Here is a 22,209-nt window from a genome sequence, read left to right as displayed (position 1 = left end):
ACACACACACACACACACACACACACACACACACAAAAAGAAGGGATGGTCTATTCAACAGTGTGTGTCTCCTGTGCCACACGCATGGACTCTTTCATATTAAAATGCACAAGCTACTGCTAACCTTTCAGCCTTGCGAGTGCTTTATCACTTCAACAAAAGCCACCATCTATCTGTCTTTTTTCTGATTTTTCATGCTTATTCACTCTGTGCTCCCCTTGTTAAAAATGCATCGGGTCCCTCACATGCTCGATTAAGCCGTTCCCTCCCCCTGTCTCATGCTAAACTCTAATATTGTTACACTGCATGTAAATAGCTAGCAGGGTAATTTGCCGTGCCAAGCAGGCGCCCCTCTTCCACACACACACACACACACTGAATAAAGACCCTGTGATCATTAGAGCCAAACAGTGTGCCTTAGTCACACTCACACACATGAGGAGCACCAGGTGAGCACTTCATCGCGTCCAGCTTTAGATGAAGTGGCTGCGTTGCTAATGGGACAGTGCCATGCTAATGTAAGGCACACTGAGGTAGTGAAGAACACACAGTCTGACTTAATGAACGAGAGCGGGAGAGGACAGGAGACACTGGAGCTCAAAACATCTGGAGCCGCTCCTGCCTGGAGCACAACCTGTTGTCTATCCGGAGAGAGGCGGGACAAGAAGAGGAAAAGGAGAGAGTGGGAGCCATGGGACAGAGAGAGAGATTTCTCTCTTATATTTCCAATAAGGTCAAGAGAATGAAATGGTGATGGCAGGATCAGTATGGTTTGTGCAAAGGCTCCATGACGTGTCCATTTATTTTTTCAAAAATACATTAAAAATTAAGTTAATCATATACACCTCTTATATGACGAACATTTTCAATTAAATTTCTGAATTAATTAATTTTGTTATTTTTTTGTAGGGCAAAATTGCCAAGGTGGAGTAATAAAGTCTCATTAAAAGGCTAAAATAAATGTATTTATTTAAATCTATTGTTTAAAAGTATAATAAAAAATAATCTAAAAATATATTTGTAAAGTGAATAAGAAATTAAGCAAATTTGTTCAGATTTATTTATAACAGGATATTATGTTTATTTAAATAACTTTGCCAAATCAATATTATTTTAATATCATTAAGATACTATTATAGTTTTTATAAAATGTTTTATTTTAATTAACATTATGTTAGTAATTTAGTTGTGTTGTTTGTGTTTTTGTCCCATTTTATTATTATTTTTTTTTTTAACCATGTCTATAGTTTTAAATTTTTATTTCAGTTTATTTCGTTTTAGTTATAAAAGAATACAAAGTTAAAATAAGTGAAAATGAGAAAGTTTGCCATGGCAACTATCTGAAATAAAAGAAGTTTAAGTTTTTATACTTTATTTTAATAACGTTTATTTTATTTCAAGTAACCGTGTTTTTTTTTTTTTATTGTATGGTTTTAGTTTTAATTAACTATAATAACAACTCTATACCAAATCAAAGTTAATGTGGCACAACCAACATGTAATCGTGTCAAGAAAACCATAAAACAGTACATAACATTACAGTATGTCAAGGTCAGAAAGCCTCCTAAAAATATGATATAAATGACCTTTTTATGACATGGCAAGATTAGTTTGTGTTGTCAAATGTAACAATCCCAAGAACATTTCATGATATATGTTTTGTTAGAAAACTATTTCAAGAAAATTATTTTCTAGACTTTGAAACTTTGTTTCAGATTGTAATCAATTCTAACTTGATGACAACAAACTATTCAAAAAAATAAATAAACTTGAAAATTAAAAACCTGAAAGAAAATCTGAAAAAATGTGTCAAACTTTAAGTTAATGAAGATGTTTACACTTTCTTATATATAAGTTAGGAAAATTAATCATTTTTAAAACTTTGTTTTTACACTATTTGAGATTTATGATAGCCATTACATTTTCTGAATGTTCATAAAAGTAGAAAACCAAAATGAAAACAGATTGCTAGGAAACCTTTCCTCCTTTTCATCATTGCGGATATCTTTATTTGTCATTGATCCGAGAACACCGTAAGGATGGATTTAAACGAAGGAATGTGAGCGAGAGAGCGAGTGAACTGAATATTACTCATGAGCAGTAAAGCTGGACGGCTGAAGTCAGGGATGCTCATGAGTCATTAATGAAAGGACATTAAAAGTCTGATCTCATCCCTGATCTCAGCAAAAAACTGCTAACGCCACACAGAAATAACATCCCTCTCTCACTCGGAAGCAATAAACACACACACAGCACAGTCTTGTAAAAAGACACTTAACTTAGTTCGGACGAAAGAACGACAGAGAGGAACAGGGAGAGAGTTAGACAGGAAACTGCCTTCTCGGTTTCCTGCGTGAGACTTACGATTGATGGACACTGCAGTTGTAGAAGACAAAATCCACACTGGCAAACTTCTTCCCCGTCTCCTTGGATTTCAGATAGAGCTTCACCACCCGCTTGTCACCTGCCAGCAGACACACAGTGAGCTTCAGCGCTTTCTAACAAGCGGAAGGAGGCTTTTAAAGGAGTGTGCGTGTGTCACCTTACCCTGGTTGCGCGTGATGGGAGCGATCTCCCGTGCGGAGGGGGACAGGCAATATATACGTCCCCCCATGATGTGTCCCTCCGTCTCAGTGTAGTCCTCAAATGAGCAGTTGACGCCCGCAGCCAGACTGGGGATGTTCTGAGCCTGAAGAACCAGCTGTAGAACCGAACACAGACCAGGAGACAGGAACAGGTTTTTCAGTGTGCTTTATTGGCATGACAAACACTGAACATTTGTACAAAAGACACCTGGACTTTCATATCCAGATACTATCTGGATATTTTTAGCCGCATGGCATCTACACCTCGTTTCCAATGAGTCTCCAGTGTAGACGGAAAGAGATTTGATCACACTTAACAAAAAAAAATGAGGTTACATTACTGAAAGATTTCTGTAATTGATCGACTTTGAAAAATTGAAAAGACAATTCAAAATGTTACTTCTTGCATTTCGTATTGGCTGCACTAACACTGCAAGTCTTAATGCACAGATCTGATCTTTTGATCCGTCTATTTACATTCACTTTAGACACGAATGGCATCCAACATCTGTTTAAATTAATTCCTGCCCAAAAGGATTGTCTGCAGTTATCGCTTTACTATGCACATGGTAGACCCTTAGGTTTTGAATGGCTGTGCTATTAAAATTATTTATATAATACACATTAAGTGGCCATAATTATTTACCAGCATGGACAACGGCTGTCATGGATGTTTTGCAGCACTAAATCTGACTGGATAAATGATGGAAAATAACGGTAATTTTCATTTGTTAGGCTATTTTATCTAAAGCTCGTTTAAGGTAGGATTCTTTAGTGAAATAAAGTAGCGCCAAGATGACATTTATTGAAATTAATTTGAATGAATTAATGAGAGAAAGGAGGAGAGAGAAAACGCGCAAGCGAGTGTGAAGCTTGCGAACAAGTGAAGCTTGTTGGTTTAATTACAAAAACTGCTAAGTTAGCTGTTGCTTTTAGCGGTTGTATTTATAAAATTCACGGGGCAGGGGTTGAAAACCAGCTCCTGAATGTACAATTTCTTATCTATATAAAGTATCCATCTCAATAAAATGCGAGCGCATACAGCACACCGGTATTAAAACACAATCTTTATGGGCAAACGTGTCACCCTCGCATTGGGAGTTCTGCGGGGAATCAGATATGTGTGTTTAGACGTAGGTCGAATGTCCAGATATCGGATATGTATCTGATTTAAAACCACATTTGGAAGTGACTCATATCAGATCTCGTGTGGATTTTTGTGTTTACACATGTGCAAAAAATTCCGATCTGCGTGAGATGTGAGCAAAGAAATCGGATTTTGTGTGCCAGTGTAAATGCAGCCTTATTCCATTTCTAATCTTGTTCATATGGATTAGAAGAGAAGAGGTGACAAAAATGATTTAAAGCAGAGAGAAATTGTGAGATTTCAAGTGAAATCCATGCATTGAAAAATTTATAATTTATCAATATCACTAAATCATTTATATTGAAAATTTTTTTCAATAATTTTCTGAAAATTATTTTAAAAAATCTGAAAATCAATATTTAAAAAAATTATTTATTAAATTTGGTGAACTGTTGTCTTTCTGTAGTGAGAATAAAAATAAAAAGGCAAAAAAAAAAAAAATAAAAATAAAAAAAAATGACTCCGTCATACAGTATATGATTATTTGCAACAAATCTTTTAATATCACTTATGTATATGCAAATGCATTTACATTTAAAACTTCATTAAATGTGGTCAAAATCCATCTCAAACCACCACCCAACATATTTTAAGTGATCCAAAATCACAATCTGATCACAATAAAAGAGATTTTGTACACAAACACTTGCCTGAACTTCAGACATGGTGACTGAAATATTGTTGGGCTGCACCATGAGTCGGACGCACTGCTCCAGTCTGGAGGCGAAGCGCTGGGGCTCATCAGCTCTCTCACAGCGGTCCTTACGTGAACATCTAAACACAAATATTACTCAGCAGGAGGGATAAAATCAATTTCTAAGAATAATCAACCAGGGAGATCAAGCGCATACTTTATTAGTAAGTTGATTAGATTTGGAATAACACTGTGTGGTGTGATGAACAGAACTTCAGTAGTGTTAAAAAAAAAAAAAAAGTGACTTGCACAACATTCAAGGTATACATTTTAGCATTCCCTGGTATCGAACGCACACTTACAGCATTGCTAGTGCCATGCTCTACTTATTACAAACAAGAAAGACAGATACAAATATCTAATAATCAACCTGCCTGATGCTTACAGAGTGCTATGTGAAATCTGAGCACTGCAGTGCAAAACAGAGGTTGTCACGTTCACCATCACAGTCAGCAGGTCAACAAACACACAGTTACTCTTTCACATAGACACCTTGCATACTACATATTACAAATGTCCAACAGAGAGAAGAGCTCCCTGAAACATGCTGAGAAATATTGCCAGCCACCTACACACGTCTACTTTCATATAGTTTTATGCAGCAATCATAATGTCTGACTGGAGACTCTGGAGACTCAATGGCTCTGTTCCAAACCTAGACAGCTGCCTACCACACACACATACAGTGCACAGCATAAATGAGTACACCCCCTCTGAAACTTAACAAATTCAGCAATTACTCTTTGCTTAGAAGACATGTTATGTTTTTTTAGAGATATAATATTCCAGCTAGTCTGCTTGATCAGTTACCAAAGAAGAATGTTAAAATGATTCAAGAAAATACAATTTTCTTATCAAAGGGATAAAATGTTGTGTTGCAAAAATGAGTACACCCTCCTGAAAGTTACTAAATAAAAAATTTAAAAAAATTCTGGTGTAAGGTTAAGGCAAGTATTGATCAACAGGTAAGTATGTTGAACCAAAACTGTTAAAGGTAAGTCATTTCTTGATAATTAAGTGTTATATGGCCCACTGAATCATACTCAGACTTAATGCTGACAACAATGAAACCACCTGAGAGAGAACTGTCAGGAGATTTATTTCTTAGCATCAAAGAGGACAATGGTACAAGAGGAATACCAAATTATTGTTTTAAGTGTGAAAATATAGCAGAAGTAACACAGAAATTCAAAAACAATGGACTTGTGAAAAGGTCCCTGAAATAATCAGGTCTTTACTTTAAGCTTTCATTTAGTAATGAGTGAGTTTTTGCTATAAAATGAGCAGGAGAAACACTGTGAAAGTGTCTTAGAGCCGGCAAAAGCTGTGAAAAGAGTGACACTTTATCTCACAGAGTAAGATGCAGCATGCAGAAGTGACATGCATGGTTGTTTATCCACACCAGAACTACCGACTGTAGCCAAAGCACAATAAACTCATTTAGCTTTTTCCAAGGCCCATATTTACAAAATATAGACTTCTGGGAATCCATTCTCTGGTCTCATGAGACCAATCCAATCATTTCGGATCTAACAGCATCCAAAATGTTCTGGTGTTGCTAGAGCAGGAGTACAAAGAGAAGTGCCTGGTTCCCACAGTGGCATTCAGTGGTAGTAAATCTCTTCTATAGGGATGTATGAGTGCTGAAGGTGTGAGGGAGTTGTACTTTATCAATGCTGGCATGAATTCACACACCACTCTGTGATGTAATACAAAAACCTGAAACTGAAGATGCTACCCTCTTCTCATTCCTTGCATTGTTGGGCTTTTTTGTTTAACCTGACAATGAAGATATTCATTTTCCTGAGCTGAAAATCCTTCAGTGGACATGTATTTCACTCAATCTTAACACTCTTGAGCTGCTGTGAGAGATTCTGTAGAGACGAGCTGAGCAACACTCCCCATTAAAGATCAGGGCATTTAAGGAGGTCGTCCTCCAGGAGTTAAACAGCACAGATGTGAAAATTTGTCATGAACATGTACACGCATCAAATACAAAGTGTTGTGGTAAACTGGTTTTTGGGGTCGGCCATAAAAGAAAGAGAGATCGCAGTTCTTCGTTGGGGTGGGGTGTGTTCGCCGTCTGGAACATTTCAATTAAGCCGTTTTTTCAATCGGACAGTTGAGCATTGTGTCCTACCTCTGCTCTTTGTTTAAACGTCAGGGCTGGAGACTATTATACAGGAGCCATTCATACAAGAAAGAGAGAGCTCTCATTCCTCTTTATTTAAACGGCTGAAAGACAAACCATTCATCTCTCTACAAGAGGAGGAGGAGGATAAGCAAGGGGTATATTAAATATAAATAACATCTGCAAACGAGGCACGAGGCATGTGGGTCACAATGGAAAAGTATCTCAATCAGAGAGCATAGCAACATTCACTCGTGGGACTGAAAGTGTCTTGGACCACACAGAAAAGTTAAGAGACACTCATTTTAACAATAAAGTAAATAAAAATAATCTTTAAATTATTGCCATGACATGATGTTTGTTTTTCAGTACAATAACATATCTAAAAATAAATGAAATGTAAAAATAATAATAAAAAAAATAATAAAAAAAAGGTTGAATTAAAAATAAATGTAACAAATATAATACAAACAATAAAAACTCAATTAAAAATAAAATAAACAAAATAAAATGCTTAACCAAATCTAAAATTAAAAATATATATTGAACTAAAAATAAAACAAAATATATAAAATATAACAAGGTTTAAATGAAATAAACTTTAAAAATAATACTAAATAATAAAAAGAAAAAATATTTTTTTAACTGAATATAATCCAAACAGTTTTTACTAAAAGTAAAAAATATTAAATGATTAATTGTATATAAAATAGTACAGAAAATAAAAAAAGATTGAACTTTATATAAAAAGGTTTAACTAAAATAAAATACATCATCTAAATTAACTCAATAAGTGTGCCACTACTGATTGCTGACACACCTGCAGTTCTCAAAGCTTCGTCCATGAGCCCTGTCAGAAATCAAACACTGAATATCTGAGAAGGCTTGTGCAGATGTAATCAAGGATGGTGTGTTTTCTTTATTCTGTCTGGGGTTTGGACAAACCCAGCGCATGTAATTGCGCCATCTGTGCAATTTGGGCCCAAAAATTGGTCATGCTCTAAAGGTGGCTGTGATGATCGATGGCTTATTTTTTCATCCTCAAAACACACACACACACCTCAGAGAGCAAGCGCACATTTTCCGTGAACACACACGGCAAATGAATAGGTCATTCTTTTGCGCCCCCCCCCTCTAAAATGACACAGCCTAATTTAGAAAGAGCAAGCTTTCTAGACTAGGAGGCCTTTTCTTTCTTTTAACGCCCCCCTTCTAAGCCCTCCCTGTTCATCTATCTTCCATTTGGCCACGCACAAAAGAAGAAATGGCAGATGAAACCATAGATCATGGCCAGGAAGCCAGACACAGCCTAGAGGGAGAGGATGGATGAAAAAAAGAAAGAGAATGAGAGAAAGAGAGAGATTCCATGTAGCCAAAACCATTTGCAGGTCGTCTCTTGGTACACGGTGACAGTACTTGTTGCTCCAGAGCCACATTAAGCCCAGCTGCAGAAGCAAAAGCTCTGCTCATATAGGTTCCATTTCTTAAAGAATGTCTCCCCCACCAAACATAAATGATGTATCGCCATCAAACCAATGAAAGCCCTGTGGGGTATATGTCCATGGTTAATCTGAGTCAGGGTGATGGGGTCATCCCGAACACTGTTTCCATGATAAACGGCATCCTGGGACGCAACATCTGTGGCTATAAAACTGACGGAACACACCTGTAACACCAGATCTAAACTTCTAGTTATTGTGTGAAGCCAATATAGTCTAAATATTCACACCTGTGGCTGCAAATCAATTGAAATGTAATAATATGCCAAGTTGGTCACCATTTGTCGGCAGGTCTTTTTACCAAGTTTCTCTTTAATTTTATTGTCTGCTTACATTTTTATTTATTTTAATTTTTTGTTGTTGCCACTCACCAGAAAAAAATGACCGTGAATTCTTATTTTGTTGCTCACATAAACCTTGTGTACAATTATTGTATAGAACTATTGAAGGGGGAGGGTGTTCTCTATATATTATTAGCTGGTATTGATAAAGCAGGAGGTTTATTAAAGAAACTGTGACATGTGGGTCCGCATCTGGCCATTTCTCTCTCTCTCTCTGACGATTTCCTGTTCTTTTTTTACTGTTTTCATTAATAAAGTGGCAAAAGACCATCAAAAGCAAGTTTTATTAAATCAGACATACTTTCCAAGGCACTGACTCGACAGTATAATCAACAGTATGTCTAATTAGTACTGTGTGCTGACAGTCAGACTCCGCCCCCTCTGATGGAACCGTATGTCACCGCTGCTAAAGACCTGCCATCATTTGTCACAGACTTCGACACAGATATAATCTACAGCTCATAGTTTAAGATCAATTTTGGTTACATACTTAAATTACTCTATAATTAGTTTTAAATGGCAGCTTTTGCCCGAGTTATATAAAGCAACGCCTTGTTAATGTGATAAACAAATAATAAAACATAATAAATGTTTGGTATTTAAGTCACTTAATTTTCCTGTCTTATCCATCTCTTTATTTCACCTCCAATAAATGTCTGTCAAATGCTAATTCAAAATTCCTCCCGTGTTTCTCGCAGGGCAAATATGCGAGAAGAAACGGCTTTCACGGTGCAGAGTGTTATTGAAAGCAAACGCTCACTGCTACATGTCGGTAGAGTCTCCAGCTATGAGCTCAATAAACCTCCTGCTTTATCAATACCAGCACACATTCAAGGATTTGGGTGCATGTCTGTAATGTGCATGGGTTATGGATATCACCATGGCAACATCTGGGCTCTAGAATGGCTCACTTGGTCACTATGTCACGTCTGGACGATTTCCTCAGTAAAATGATGGTGAGAAGGAAAAAGAACAAATGAAGTGTTGTAAAATGACAGAATGGGTAAAAAAAAAGGCTATCAGAGAAGATCAGCTAGCAAAAGAATGAAAATGATGAGTGTGTGAAAGCCATAAATGGCTTTGTCCAGCTGAGAAGTGAACTTTCATTTGGATTTAATTGCTGCAAGTGTCTTCCCCTGTGTAGTTGTTTACACGACCAGTCAAAAATGTAGCACACATACACATTCATTATGTTAGTATTTCCACAACTTAAAAGTCTTAACACTATGAAACACATACAGTAAATTAAATTAAAAGCTGCATAAATTAAAAGGGCACATGAGACCACTTCCCTAGGCCAATGAGAAAATGAATAATTAAATAGTTAATATAAAATCTAGAATAAAATTTGAAATATTTGTAAAAAAGTAATAAAACTATTTAAAAATGTAAATATATAATGATATATAATCGATTTTGAATTTGATGAAAACCAGATACAACCAGCTTAGACTGATTTAAGCAGGACTTTTTTTCAGCAGGCTTATAAGGTTTATACAAAGTATTATGTCGAAAGTTTGGGTTTTAATGACAAAAGGAAGTATTCAAAATAATTTAACTTAAAATCTGCAAAGAAGTGGAAAAATATGTTCAAATACTCAATTTAATATCAACAAACTTTTAGTTTATGAATAAGCTTTTTTCACAAAATCTGTAATCACATTTTATTATGCCATTTATATATACTTTTATTTATGTATTATTTATTATATTTATAGTTTTATATGGCTTAAATGTTTTATATACATTAGAATACATAATATAATATAATAATTGTATAGTCTGATATATATTGTGTATATATTGTGATGACATGAATTGCTTAAAAATGGCAAATTATATATATATATATATATATATATATATATATATATATATATATATATATATATATATTTTTTTTTAGGTTTATACAAAGTATTATGTCGAAAGTTTGGGTTTTAATGACAAAAGGAAGTATTCAAAATAATTTAACTTAAAATCTGCAAAGAAGTGGAAAAATATGTTCAAATACTCAATTTAATATCAACAAACTTTTAGTTTATGAATAAGCTTTTTTCACAAAATCTGTAATCACATTTTATTATGCCATTTATATATACTTTTATTTATGTATTATTTATTATATTTATAGTTTTATATGGCTTAAATGTTTTATATACATTAGAATACATAATATAATATAATAATTGTATAGTCTGATATATATTGTGTATATATTGTGATGACATGAATTGCTTAAAAATGGCAAATTATATATATATATATATATATATATATATATATATAGTTTTTTTCTTAAGCAATTCATGTCATCACAATTTATATCAGTCTATAAAATTAATTTCAAGCATTTAAGCATAAACTTTCAGATTTCAATGTTATTAAACAAATTCAGTGTGTCCGAACTTTTGATGGAAAGCATATACATACACAACAAATACGTCACTTCCTGTTTGTTGCTGCCGTGTGTTTTGAGTTTGAGCTCCTAAAATGTATTTAAAATATATTAAAACATATTAAAAAATATATTTAAAAATGTAAATATATAATAATACTTTCTAATCAATCTATCTATCTATCGAGTATATATTCTTATATATTGTAGTAATTACAGTATATATTCTTCTGCAGTATAGCAAAGAAATATTTTTTATTTTTTTTGCATTACGATGATGAGATTTTTGAGGGCAAATGCACTTCATCATAAAAACAATGTCACACATTGAACAAATAAACTAAACCAATTCATTTTCTTTAAGCCAAATATAATTTCATATTTATTTCCTTTCAATTTTATGTGAAATATGAGCCGGACACATACTTAACAGGTTTCATGAGTCACCCAAAAAACAAACAACATCTCCCCAAACTACACGAGCAATATACCAAACTGACAAATCCATTGATGGACTTTTCTTTTTTTTCTCAGAAATTCCTCCCAGCCTCAGATAAACATTGTAAAGTTTATCATCCATACAGCAGTGAGCGCCGTTTAAATCAAGCTAAAGCTAATCGAAGTTTCTTCTCGCTTAGTACGGGACAGCTTTATGTCTTCCCACGGACCCCAGAACGGCAGAGAGAGATGCCGGGGCTATCAGCAACTTTTAATTAAGTGGATGTGAATATGGGAAATGGAAAATTGTTCTGTCAGTCCGACGACAAAGCAAAACCAATGTAACACCGTGTCTACACCGGACTTGTGCGGCGTGACAAAATACTATAGAACTCATTATAATCAGTAGGGCTGGGCAAAAAAATTGATTTTTCGAATTAATCGACGTCGATTCGATATCGATTCTCAAAAGCTGCGAATCGATCTTTTCCGGTATTTATTTCAGCACACATTTAACCCTTTCGCACGTCAGTTTAAAATATTCTAGCTGAGTCCCCAGCGTGAGTTTTTTTTAGGCGACCGTTATTTTAAAATCTATCGCCTTATTGTTTCCATGGCGATGCGTCACAATAGATCTGTATGACAGATGGATCACTTTTATTTCGTTTTTCCTGTTTTATTCAAAATATTCACAAACATGCTCACTATATTATGAAATATCTGATATTCCGATTCTGAGCAATATGTGCAATTAAATCTATTTGGTAGTTTAAACACTTTTATATCAACCGTGTTAGTTGATCTATACCGGGTGATGGGCGCCACCATGTTAGTTCGCGCTGCATCCCAGATGTGGGATTTACAACACGCAAATTCATCCTCTCCTCCCGAAACACGTTAAAGTAGGTCTCCGGTAAACTGGGAGAAGAGCAGAGTAAACTTTATAGTTATCCACACAATCTGTATATGATATAAATAAAAACATGTCGTCAGATTATATTTGTAAGGATCATTATTGCCGTTTCCATAGACATCAGCGTGTATTTTACAAACTGTATTTTTGTAAATGTATGGTTTTGCTAGTACTTATGTGTATTTAAATGTCTGAAACCTAAAATAAGTATTATATGGTTGAAAACAATGAATATTTGTGATATGACAAGCGCTTAGCGCATCCAATCTGGCTCTGCGCCAGGCAAAGCGCGAAAGCAGATTTAAATTCAGCAGTTGATGACGTGACGGACTGAAAGTTCTAATCACACCGGTGTGTTCGTACGCTTCAGGGACCAGCCAAGACTGATCACACCGGTGTGATCGTAAGCGTCAAGGGATAAAACAAGATCTGATTAAGGTGAATCTTATCATCAGTCTTCTCCACTAGATGTCACCTTTGTTTACCTTGCGTGATGTTACAACAGAAAGCCTGTCATTCATTCAGCGCTTATCGTGGCCATACGCGTGATTCACAATGCTCAGGTGAAATGCTGTAGTAATACTATAAATCTGCGGAAGCATTTGATATCACGCATAAGGCGCCATGATTTCCACAATGAATGAATGGCGGATGGTGCGGTGCACAGTTTTGTTTACTACACGCATACTAAAGCGCGGATGACGCCCACGGTGTTTTCAGCTTCTGCCGTCTTACTATATGATGATATGAACACAAATGTCATCTCCAGCTGCTCTGATAGTCACTTCATTAGCATTTTACCGTTTCATTTGAGAAAACTACCGTCATATCACATACACAGCAGCTGCAAGTTCTTCACGGCAACCTGTCAAAATAAAAGTTTAGTTTAACGTTAAGAAACTGTCAGAATATATTACTATTTAGCAGTCTTAAGACTCAATGCTACTACTGCTAATAAATATTAATAACTCTTTATTTTTAACTGTAAACCTCTGTTGTGCAGCACTTTGTTTGCCAAAAAATAAAAGGGTTTAATTTTCATTTGATTAGGATCAATTAAATTAATGTTTTATGCTTTCATCTGATTACCAGAAAAATTAAGAAAATTTTATAGGGCCCTATTATTATTTAAAAAAGGACCCTATACAAAAAAAAAAATAATAGGTTTAAAATACAGGCATGTGGTTATTAATTTCTTTTTATTAATTCACCATTTGTAAACTGATGTTTACTGTTCATTTTTTAGAAATATCAATAGCATTTGTATTAAAACTATATTCACTGAATGTAATAAAAAAAATCGAGAATTAAATCGAATCGAGAGCTTGCGAATCGAAATTGAATCGAATCGGGACATCTGAATCGATACCCAGCCCTAATAATCAGTGATGCTGTCTACACCAGGCCCTCTTGTGGCCTCAGGAAAGAAGCCAACAGCTTTTCTTCACCCTAACTGAAATTATGCATTTTAAATTCGAATATAATTAGAATTTTGATAATATTTACGTACAAAATTCGAATTTAGTTTTTCAGCCTTTTTGACAGCCCTAATATATACAGTATAGGTGTTTGCACTGACATCAATGCAGAGTTATGTATTGTAATGTATTCAAATCTTTCATGTTTGAGTTTGTTTTTAATTTTAATTAAATTCTCATTAATGTCATACAGCAAGGAATATCATCCAGTCCGAATACACTCAGTTTTTTTTTTACATTGAAATCATTATAAAGGCAGTACAAACAAATACTACCATAATACACAAATATTTTTAAGTATTAAAACAATTATTTTCTGATTAGTAATAACGAATTTTTAATATTACAAAAATGTTTTTTTTTTTTTTATTACAGTAACAGGATTTTTATTGCATGCTAATGAGAATAAGGTATTTTTTTCTCTACAGTAATGCATTTTTTTTACATTGCACTAATGATAATTATAAATAAAGGTGCTTAATTGCACAATTAACATCACAGTGCTACATAAACAAATAAATAAATAAAATAGATATTTCCTTTTTATAAAATATAGTCAAATGTCATTTTCATTCTCATTTTTGGGGTGAAAACTGATTCAAACATGTTTATGACAGGCTTTCAGAGATACATCAAGACAATTAAGAATAGCTTTATAATGCATACAACAATCTTTATAATGCACAACATTATAGCATAGCACAGTGCTCAATCACTGTGAGGGTGATTACGTTCTTCTCTCGTCTGGTTTACCATGAATACCTAAGGGTGCTAGGGCAAACTATGGCCGATGATGCATCTTCATTGATTTTTTTAGCCTGGTGCTGGGGTGCGGCGCTCTAATCAGAGGCAGTGTGGGCTAGCGTAGAGTGAAAGGTGTTACGGTGATAAAGGAAATGCCCTTTAATGAGAGGAAGACAGGAAGCACTCCAATCAGCCCTTAGTGAGGAGAACATGAAAGCATGAAAAAAAGCAAGAGGAAAACAAAGGAAGGAGCGAGACGGAAGGAGAAAAAGAGGAGAGAGAGAATTCTCCAGCCCTCGGTCTGAGTGAAAAGGGGGATGGTGGGGGTGACAGGGGTTCGGACGCTTTCTTTTCCATCAGAAAAGATCAGAGAAGCCCTTCCTCAATTTTCTCTGATAAGTGGTGAATTACCAGAGGCGCCGTCGCTTGTGTGTATGTGTGTGGAAAAATGGGAAAGGGGCTGACACAGTGTCGAATATCACATGCAGACAATCAGGAGACGTTCCGGGGCTCTCTCTTTCACACATGCTTACACACACACACACACACACACACAGAGAGAGAGAGAGAGAGAGAGAGAGAGTCTAATTCAACATGTGAATCTGTGCAGAATAAAAAGACAGCACACTGAATAATACACATCCTGAACAGCTTTTTCTTTGTAATAATAGAGCAGCATTTTCAATATTCATTCATTCACAAAAGCGAAGTCCAACCCAGCTATTGTATACACTATCAGTCAAAAGTTTGTTACTCAATCTTCTTTTATCTTTTAATAAAGACATTTTTTATGTTTGAAATTAGTTTGAAAATATATATATATAGTATTGTGCCTACATATAGATTTCTTTACAAAAACATTAAAATGTACTTATTTACAAAAAAAGGCTGTGAAAATAGGTTTCATTTTCTTTAGACAAAGTTTACGCTAATATTAATTTTTTGTAAATATAAATTAAATTATATTTTTACAACCATTATTTTTTCCCCAATTTTATTTTTATTTTTTTATATTTATTTTTTAAATCTTATTTTAAAATAAAACTTCGGGCGAAAACTTGGATAAGTTGGACCAGGTGACAAAGGAAAAACCACCAAAAGTGCCCTTGTAGACATTTCCGGTATTTTAAACAGTATAGAATGGTGCTGGCAACTCCAAAGTCATGGGTTCGATTCCCAGGGAATCTCTGAATTGATCAAATGTAAATCGTAAAATGCAACAATCCACTTTGAATAAAAGTGTCCGCCAAATGCATAGATGTAAAAATCATTCTTGCCATTTCAACCAAATGTTTGAAACAACAAAAAAGTGTCTCTTCACTTGAACTTTCATTCTGTGTAAGTGTACTTTCCTCTCTATGTAGCGTCTTTGGGGACTCAGATGCGTGACCAAACCACTTTGTCCATCGGGTTCCTCAGAACATTCTACCCAAATAAAACCCGTCGACCATCAATGTCAAACAGCACACTCCCTTAAGTCTTACCGCTTTATCTGTGACGGTGTAGATGTATTGATGGTCAGGGCTGAACAGCATGTCCCTTAAAATTGGGTTCCCTTCGCTCACCACCACGTTCTCATACAGCAGTGCAGGCTGGGTAATGGAGTTCACCAAGATCTGAAAGAAACCGAGAAGACACATTAATTACACATCAAATATTGTTTAAATTGCCTGTGATCTGATTGGCTGATCGCTTTGTGCAGCATTCTGGCTTTTAGAAGGTAGAAAAATGGGTTTATAATGAAAACTGTCAAAAGATTTTTGGTTTGGTGTCTCTCTAAGCTACATAATACAGCCATTTAACTCTGCGGCCTTCACATTGACACTTAAAGGGGAGTAATTCTGGCCTCGACCGATGCTAAACAAATGGATCTTGGTCAATAACCGCAGCCTCGCTTTCTGCTTCCTTCCTCTGTTTGGCCCACCCTAGCATCACCCAGAGTCATACCTCCTTAAGACCCCCTCCCCAGCCCTATTGATGAAGGGTCAGGGGAGCGTGACCCCCGCATCCCGTGGCGTTTCAGAGCCTAATGATGTGCTCTGCTCTGGTGCCGTGTCCCGCTGATTAATGACCGTCCCCTTCGCCGAGCGCCATGGGAGCGCATTACCTGGGCCCTCTGACACCACCCCATCGCTAATGAAAAGAGCGCCTGCAGCACCGATGTACACTAGAGCACTGGACGACCCACTTACAAAAACACAAAAGCTGCTAAAGCAGTTCGGTTTCCCTCATAAAAGGTCCAGATCACAGAGCAAAAGAGTTGCAGGAAGTTTTCAGCCGCCCACACCTGGGAGTCGACAGTGTGGCCTATTTGGGTCAAACCCAGCAGCCAGATCAAGAGAACTAAAATTATACCTACAAACATCTGAAAATAGAGTAAACTTAATCAGCAGTTCTGTTCTTTAACTAAAACCTATAGTTGTGTGACGTGGCCTCGTGCAAACGGCCATATTTATAGAACAACATTTTATATGGACGAAAAAAAATTGTCATGCCCGGTATGGACAGAATTGGCAGACTGGCATTTTCTGTACTGGTTTTAAATGTAAAATCTGCAGAATTTATTTAAATGTGAGAATATGTGTTGCAAAGATGAAAGAAGAGTACTACACACTTATTATTGGTAGTTGAATATTTAGCATAATTAATAAACCAAAATATTTATTAAACTAAAACACATTTAGCGAAGAGGATGTTTAATAAAGAATAATTCTACCCATGACAACTATTATGATTATCATTCTAATAATTTAGATATTTGAAATATTTTACATTGCTATACCTGCATTTCCATTACCCTTCAAGTTGCGCAAATTGAAATTGTGAACTGAAAATACACCCAATGGAAACACGTCAATTTTGCAAAAACACATACAGTATCTCACAGAAGTGAGTACACCCCTCACATTTTTGTAAATATTTTATTATATCTTTTCATGTGACAACACTGAAGAAATGACACTTTGCTACAATGTAAAGTAGTGAGTGTACAGCTTGTATAACAGTGTAAATTTGCTGTCCCCTCAAAATAACTCAACACACAGTCATTAATGTCTAAATTAGACATCATCTTCGCTAAAGATACATGCTTACGTCCCCTTCAGTTAAAAATAATGGCTAGTGCAGTGGTTGCGATATATGTAAACCTACCAACATTTGTCGCCATGACTTAGAGCGAGAAAAAAAAATTACGTTTTAGTCGCATAACATTGGTAAATGGAAATTTCATAATTTCGCAATAGTTTTTTTATCGCCATTTATAAAATATCGCACAAAGTTTTGCACAAATCTGTAATGGAAACTGCTTATGTCATGCTAAAATAAAAAAATAAAATAAAATAATCCATTTAGTACTGAATAATGAGACCGTATATTCATGACAACTATTATGATTACAAATAGATATTTAGATTTCAGATAATCGCAGAGCATCAGTCATTTTTTTAAGTCATATTTGATATCATATATGTAAAAATAAAATAAATGAAATAAAATAAAATATTTCCATGACTTCTCCATGTTTTTTTTTTGTTGTTTTTTTTCATTATATTTCCATTTTTAATTTCAAAGCTTGAACTTCAGGCATAGAAATTTTACAACATTTTTAATTCAAGGTTTTCCATGATTGTGGGAACCCTGTATATTGTTGCTCAGTGGGTGGTGGAAGCTCACAAGACATCAAAGCAGTCTGGGAGTTGGGAGTCTGTTGTCCGTCTCCCCCATCCATCACTTCATTGAGCATTACTTCCACGGGACGCAGTTCATTATGAAGTAGTGGCAGATAACAGCTCAAGGACAACATATCCTCTCCCTCAGTGAAACATTCTAGAACTCTTGCCAAGTAACGCTGAAGTTCCTGCAGTGGGATGCGAGCTGGAAGACAGAGAGAAAGGACCTTCCCTTGTGTCTGTGCAGGAGAACACACGACAGGAGGGAGATGCTTTAGCCGCATGGTGCAGGAATACTAATCTAAAAATACTGCCCACTGCTATGCTTTGGTTTATTGCTATTTTTGGACCTGCTTAACATGTTAAAGTTGCAGGACAATGCAACAAACATTGCAGGACAAACAAACTCCCCAGCAAGTTTCCCTGCCATATGAAACCGATTAAATGGGATAAACATATATAATTGTTCTTCAAGGGTGAGCAAGAGTTGCCATCTGCATTTCTCCGCCCTCTTTCAGAGTCGTGCAGATTGACATAATTGTGAAATGACTCTTCAAATTGCAGATTCTTGGCAGATGGCCCATCATTGGCTTAACGGAAGAAGCAGGAATAGAAAGAGAACTCTGTCTCGCACTGCCTCAATAAAGGTGTCAGGAGAGAGGGAAGTTGGAAGGTGAAAAAACAAAAACAATTCTCCCGACTGACTGCTGCTGAATCCCAATACACCGTAGTCTGGAGGCTTACTGCTACTGTCTCTGCTTTAGATACCACGTTCAATCACTTCCTGAATCACAGACACACTGTGAAAATTGGAGTATGTTTGGAGTATGTTTCAGTATTTCTACTTCATGCTTAATTCAATGTGTAACTTCCAATTCTTCAAAATTATTTGTGATATTTACTAGGAACATCTGAGTGAAAATTTGTCTACACAATTTTTTTTTCAGTGCACTTTGGTTTACACTATAACTTATAGTTTGGTTTGGTTTACACTATGACTTAACACTGCGCTATGACAAAGCACTGACAAAACATATATGCTAAATGCAATTACTATTAAATATTATTAATTACATTTTATATTTAAAAGATTATGTGAAAGATATGATTATACAAATGTATTTTTATAATTTATAATAAGATTTATTAAGAATTTATAAGATTATACACGATACATATTTAAAATTTTATATTATACATTATATATTTAAAATTTGTAATATATTTTAAATGTTTTATATTATATATTTTTTTTATGTTTAATGTTTTGTATTAATATATAAAACTATACAACTGTATTAAAATTATATGTAACTCATAACTATAATTTTATTTATTTATTTTGTTTGAGTTATTTTATTTATAGTTTTTATTTATATTTTATTAAATTTAAATTCTAATGCAATATTACATATATCAAACCATCAGATTAATCTATGTAGAAAAGCAATGCCAAAGTACAACTGAATAAAATTTGGAAAAAATAAAATAACATGTAACTTGCAGTTTCATGTTTCAATCACAGAGGTCAACAGAGAGTCCAGAATTTTGTAGCATACCGATAAAAGACACTTCACCTTTAAACTAAAAACAGACGAATGTCCTTGGTGATGACTTCTCTACGTGCAGCACTCAAATCATTCATACCAAAACAAATATTGAATTCATACCGTCTTATTAGACGAATATGTTCCATGATTGCTACTTACATTATCTTCTTATGTTTATGGTCCCATTACAGTTAAGTCATGACAGAATCATTTCAAGACCGTGTCTAGCCTCATGCAGCAGACGGCACATAATGAGCGCATTGGGTAATAACCTAAAATAGGAACCTATAAATTAAGAAACAGAGCCCTGCAGTCTTCTTTAATGCTGGTCTATGGATGAACAATAATTAAGTTGGACCAGGGTTCATTAAAGGGTCACTCCTGACAGTTTCAGAGCAAATTGAAACAGGTCTAGCCTTTTCAATCTTGTTAACGTCTCCACTAAAGTACATCTGAATTTGTATGTGACCTTATGACATCGATGAGGTCAATAGTCGGTGCAATAATAAACTGTCCTAGACATTAAAGAGCATGTGGCTGTCTCTTATATAAGCCTTCAGATGGGAAAAATGGAAAGCAAAAAAGAAGGGTGTCCCTCACGGCCAGCTTGAAATTTCAGTGTATACTGAAATACTATGAGAGCTTTGGTGGAGTGAATAATTGACAGGAGTTTCGTCACGAAACCCAGACGTTTTTCTGCCGGAGACTGCGGCGACCCATCAAATCTCCGTTGTTGAAAATCATTTTACTCTAGCTTGGATGGGGAGCAGAGACATTTGGCTAATTAAATCAAACAGGAGGGCACTTTCCAGATGAGCTTGAATCCAATTTCATTAGTGCCCTCTCAGCCACGGATAATGTGCAGACCATGAGGTCGCTCTCGGACGTTTCGTGTCTTGACATCAACGCACTGGAGTAGAATCGATAAAGGATGCTGAGCTGAAATGCAGGATTGAAAGCATGCTGGCTATTCCATGGGCACTTTTTGCTGCTGGTGGAGTTTGACCTCAGCGTTTGCACATCATCCTCAATTGGGTGTTTAGAGGAAATTTAGCTATAATATTGCAAATGAAAAATCATTAGAGCTCTTTTCAAAAAGCATACGACAAAATGCATTTTGCAAGAGTCCTTAGCCAGGTCGCTTTAATTTCACATCTTTTCATGTTTTAAATCTTTTCAAATATCAATATTCAGCGTTTTATGTTTAAAACAAAACATTATTTATGCATTTGTAACTACTGGTTAAATGCATCCATGTTCCATATTTGCAAGAAATGTTTTCTTATGTTGGAATGAAAGAGTCTTTGTACCAGATGAAGTATCCCAAAGATACAAAATGGAAGAAAGAGTTCAAGCTGAACACGATCTTGCTGCTCAAACCGTGTATAGAACAATTTTTAATATTTATTTGCTCCTTTTCTATTTTGAATTTACTTGTACTTTCAATACTTAAGTTTAATATTAAAAAATATTTAAGTGCAATAAATATCACATACTTTAAAACTTTTACTCAAGTAATATTCTAAACGGTTCTTCAAGGGTGAGCAAGAGTTGCCATCTGCATTTCTCCGCCCTCTTTCAGAGTCGTGCAGATTGACATAATTGTGAAATGACTCTTCAAATTGCAGATTCTTGGCAGATGGCCCATCATTGGCTTAACAGAAGAAGCAGGAATAGAAAGAGAACTCTGTCTCGCACTGCCTCAATAAAGGTGTCAGGAGAGAGGGAAGTTGGAAGGTGAAAAAACAAAAACAAATCTCCCCACTGACTGCTGCTGAATCCCAATACACCGTAGTCTGGAGGCTTACTGCTACTGTCTCTGCTTTAGATACCACGTTCAATCACTTCCTGAATCACAGACACACTGTGAAAATATTTTTTGGATTATTGGAGTATGTTTCAGTATTTCTACTTCATGCTTAATTCAATGTGTAACTTCCAATTCTTCAAAATTATGTGTGATATTTACTAGGAACATCTGAGTGAAAATTTGTCTACACAATTTTTTTTCAGTGCACTTTGGTTTACACTATAACTTATAGTTTGGTTTGGTTTACACTATTTTGTGATATTTAGCAAAAAACCTATTAAAAATAAAATAATATAAAAAAATTATACATTTGTAAACAATACATCAATAATATATTTATATATAAACATTTTAAAAATAAATTTTATATATATATATTTATAAATAGTATCCATCTATCTATAGATAGATCTATAGATTGATAGATATTAATATCAAAATTAATTTTCAAAACTAATATGATTGATTAGTAACATGTGTATCTATCGTGTTTATATTTTATTGTATTTTTAATAGATTTTTTTTGTTATTTTCTATTCAAAACTTTCAAACAATATAAAACATAATAATAATAATAATAATAATAATACATTTAGACACATATATATATATTCACGGTAGGAAATTTACAAAATATCTTCATGGAACACGATCTTTACTTAATATCCTAATGATTTGTGGCATAAAAGAAAAATTATAATTTTATAATAATAATAATAATTTTAATAATAGTTTTTTTTGGCTATTGCTACAAATATACCCCAGAGACTTAAGACTGGTTTTGTGGTCCAGGGTCACATATACATATATATA

General features: G+C 34.8%; 1 protein-coding gene across 1 annotated transcript in view; it reads right to left on the bottom strand.

Annotated features, from left to right (window-relative positions):
- LOC107599375 (plexin-A1-like) overlaps nucleotides 1-22,209 on the bottom strand; it is a 247,168-nt gene that overhangs the window by 107,420 nt on the left and 117,539 nt on the right. The window contains exons 4-7 of the mRNA XM_016290954.1: nucleotides 15,809-15,984; nucleotides 4,383-4,506; nucleotides 2,548-2,701; nucleotides 2,365-2,464 (exon numbers count right to left, since the gene is read on the bottom strand). Of these exons, the coding sequence (XP_016146440.1) occupies nucleotides 2,365-2,464; nucleotides 2,548-2,701; nucleotides 4,383-4,506; nucleotides 15,809-15,984 (554 nt within the window). The remainder of the gene's footprint in view (nucleotides 1-2,364; nucleotides 2,465-2,547; nucleotides 2,702-4,382; nucleotides 4,507-15,808; nucleotides 15,985-22,209) is intronic.

This window comes from Sinocyclocheilus grahami, unplaced genomic scaffold, assembly GCF_001515645.1.
Source record: "Sinocyclocheilus grahami isolate Dianchi unplaced genomic scaffold, SAMN03320097.WGS_v1.1 scaffold13.1, whole genome shotgun sequence".
In the NCBI taxonomy this organism is placed as follows: Eukaryota; Metazoa; Chordata; class Actinopteri; order Cypriniformes; family Cyprinidae; genus Sinocyclocheilus; species Sinocyclocheilus grahami.
The sequence above is the reverse complement of the archived record's forward strand: the minus strand, read 5'-3'. Positions and strand labels throughout refer to the sequence as shown.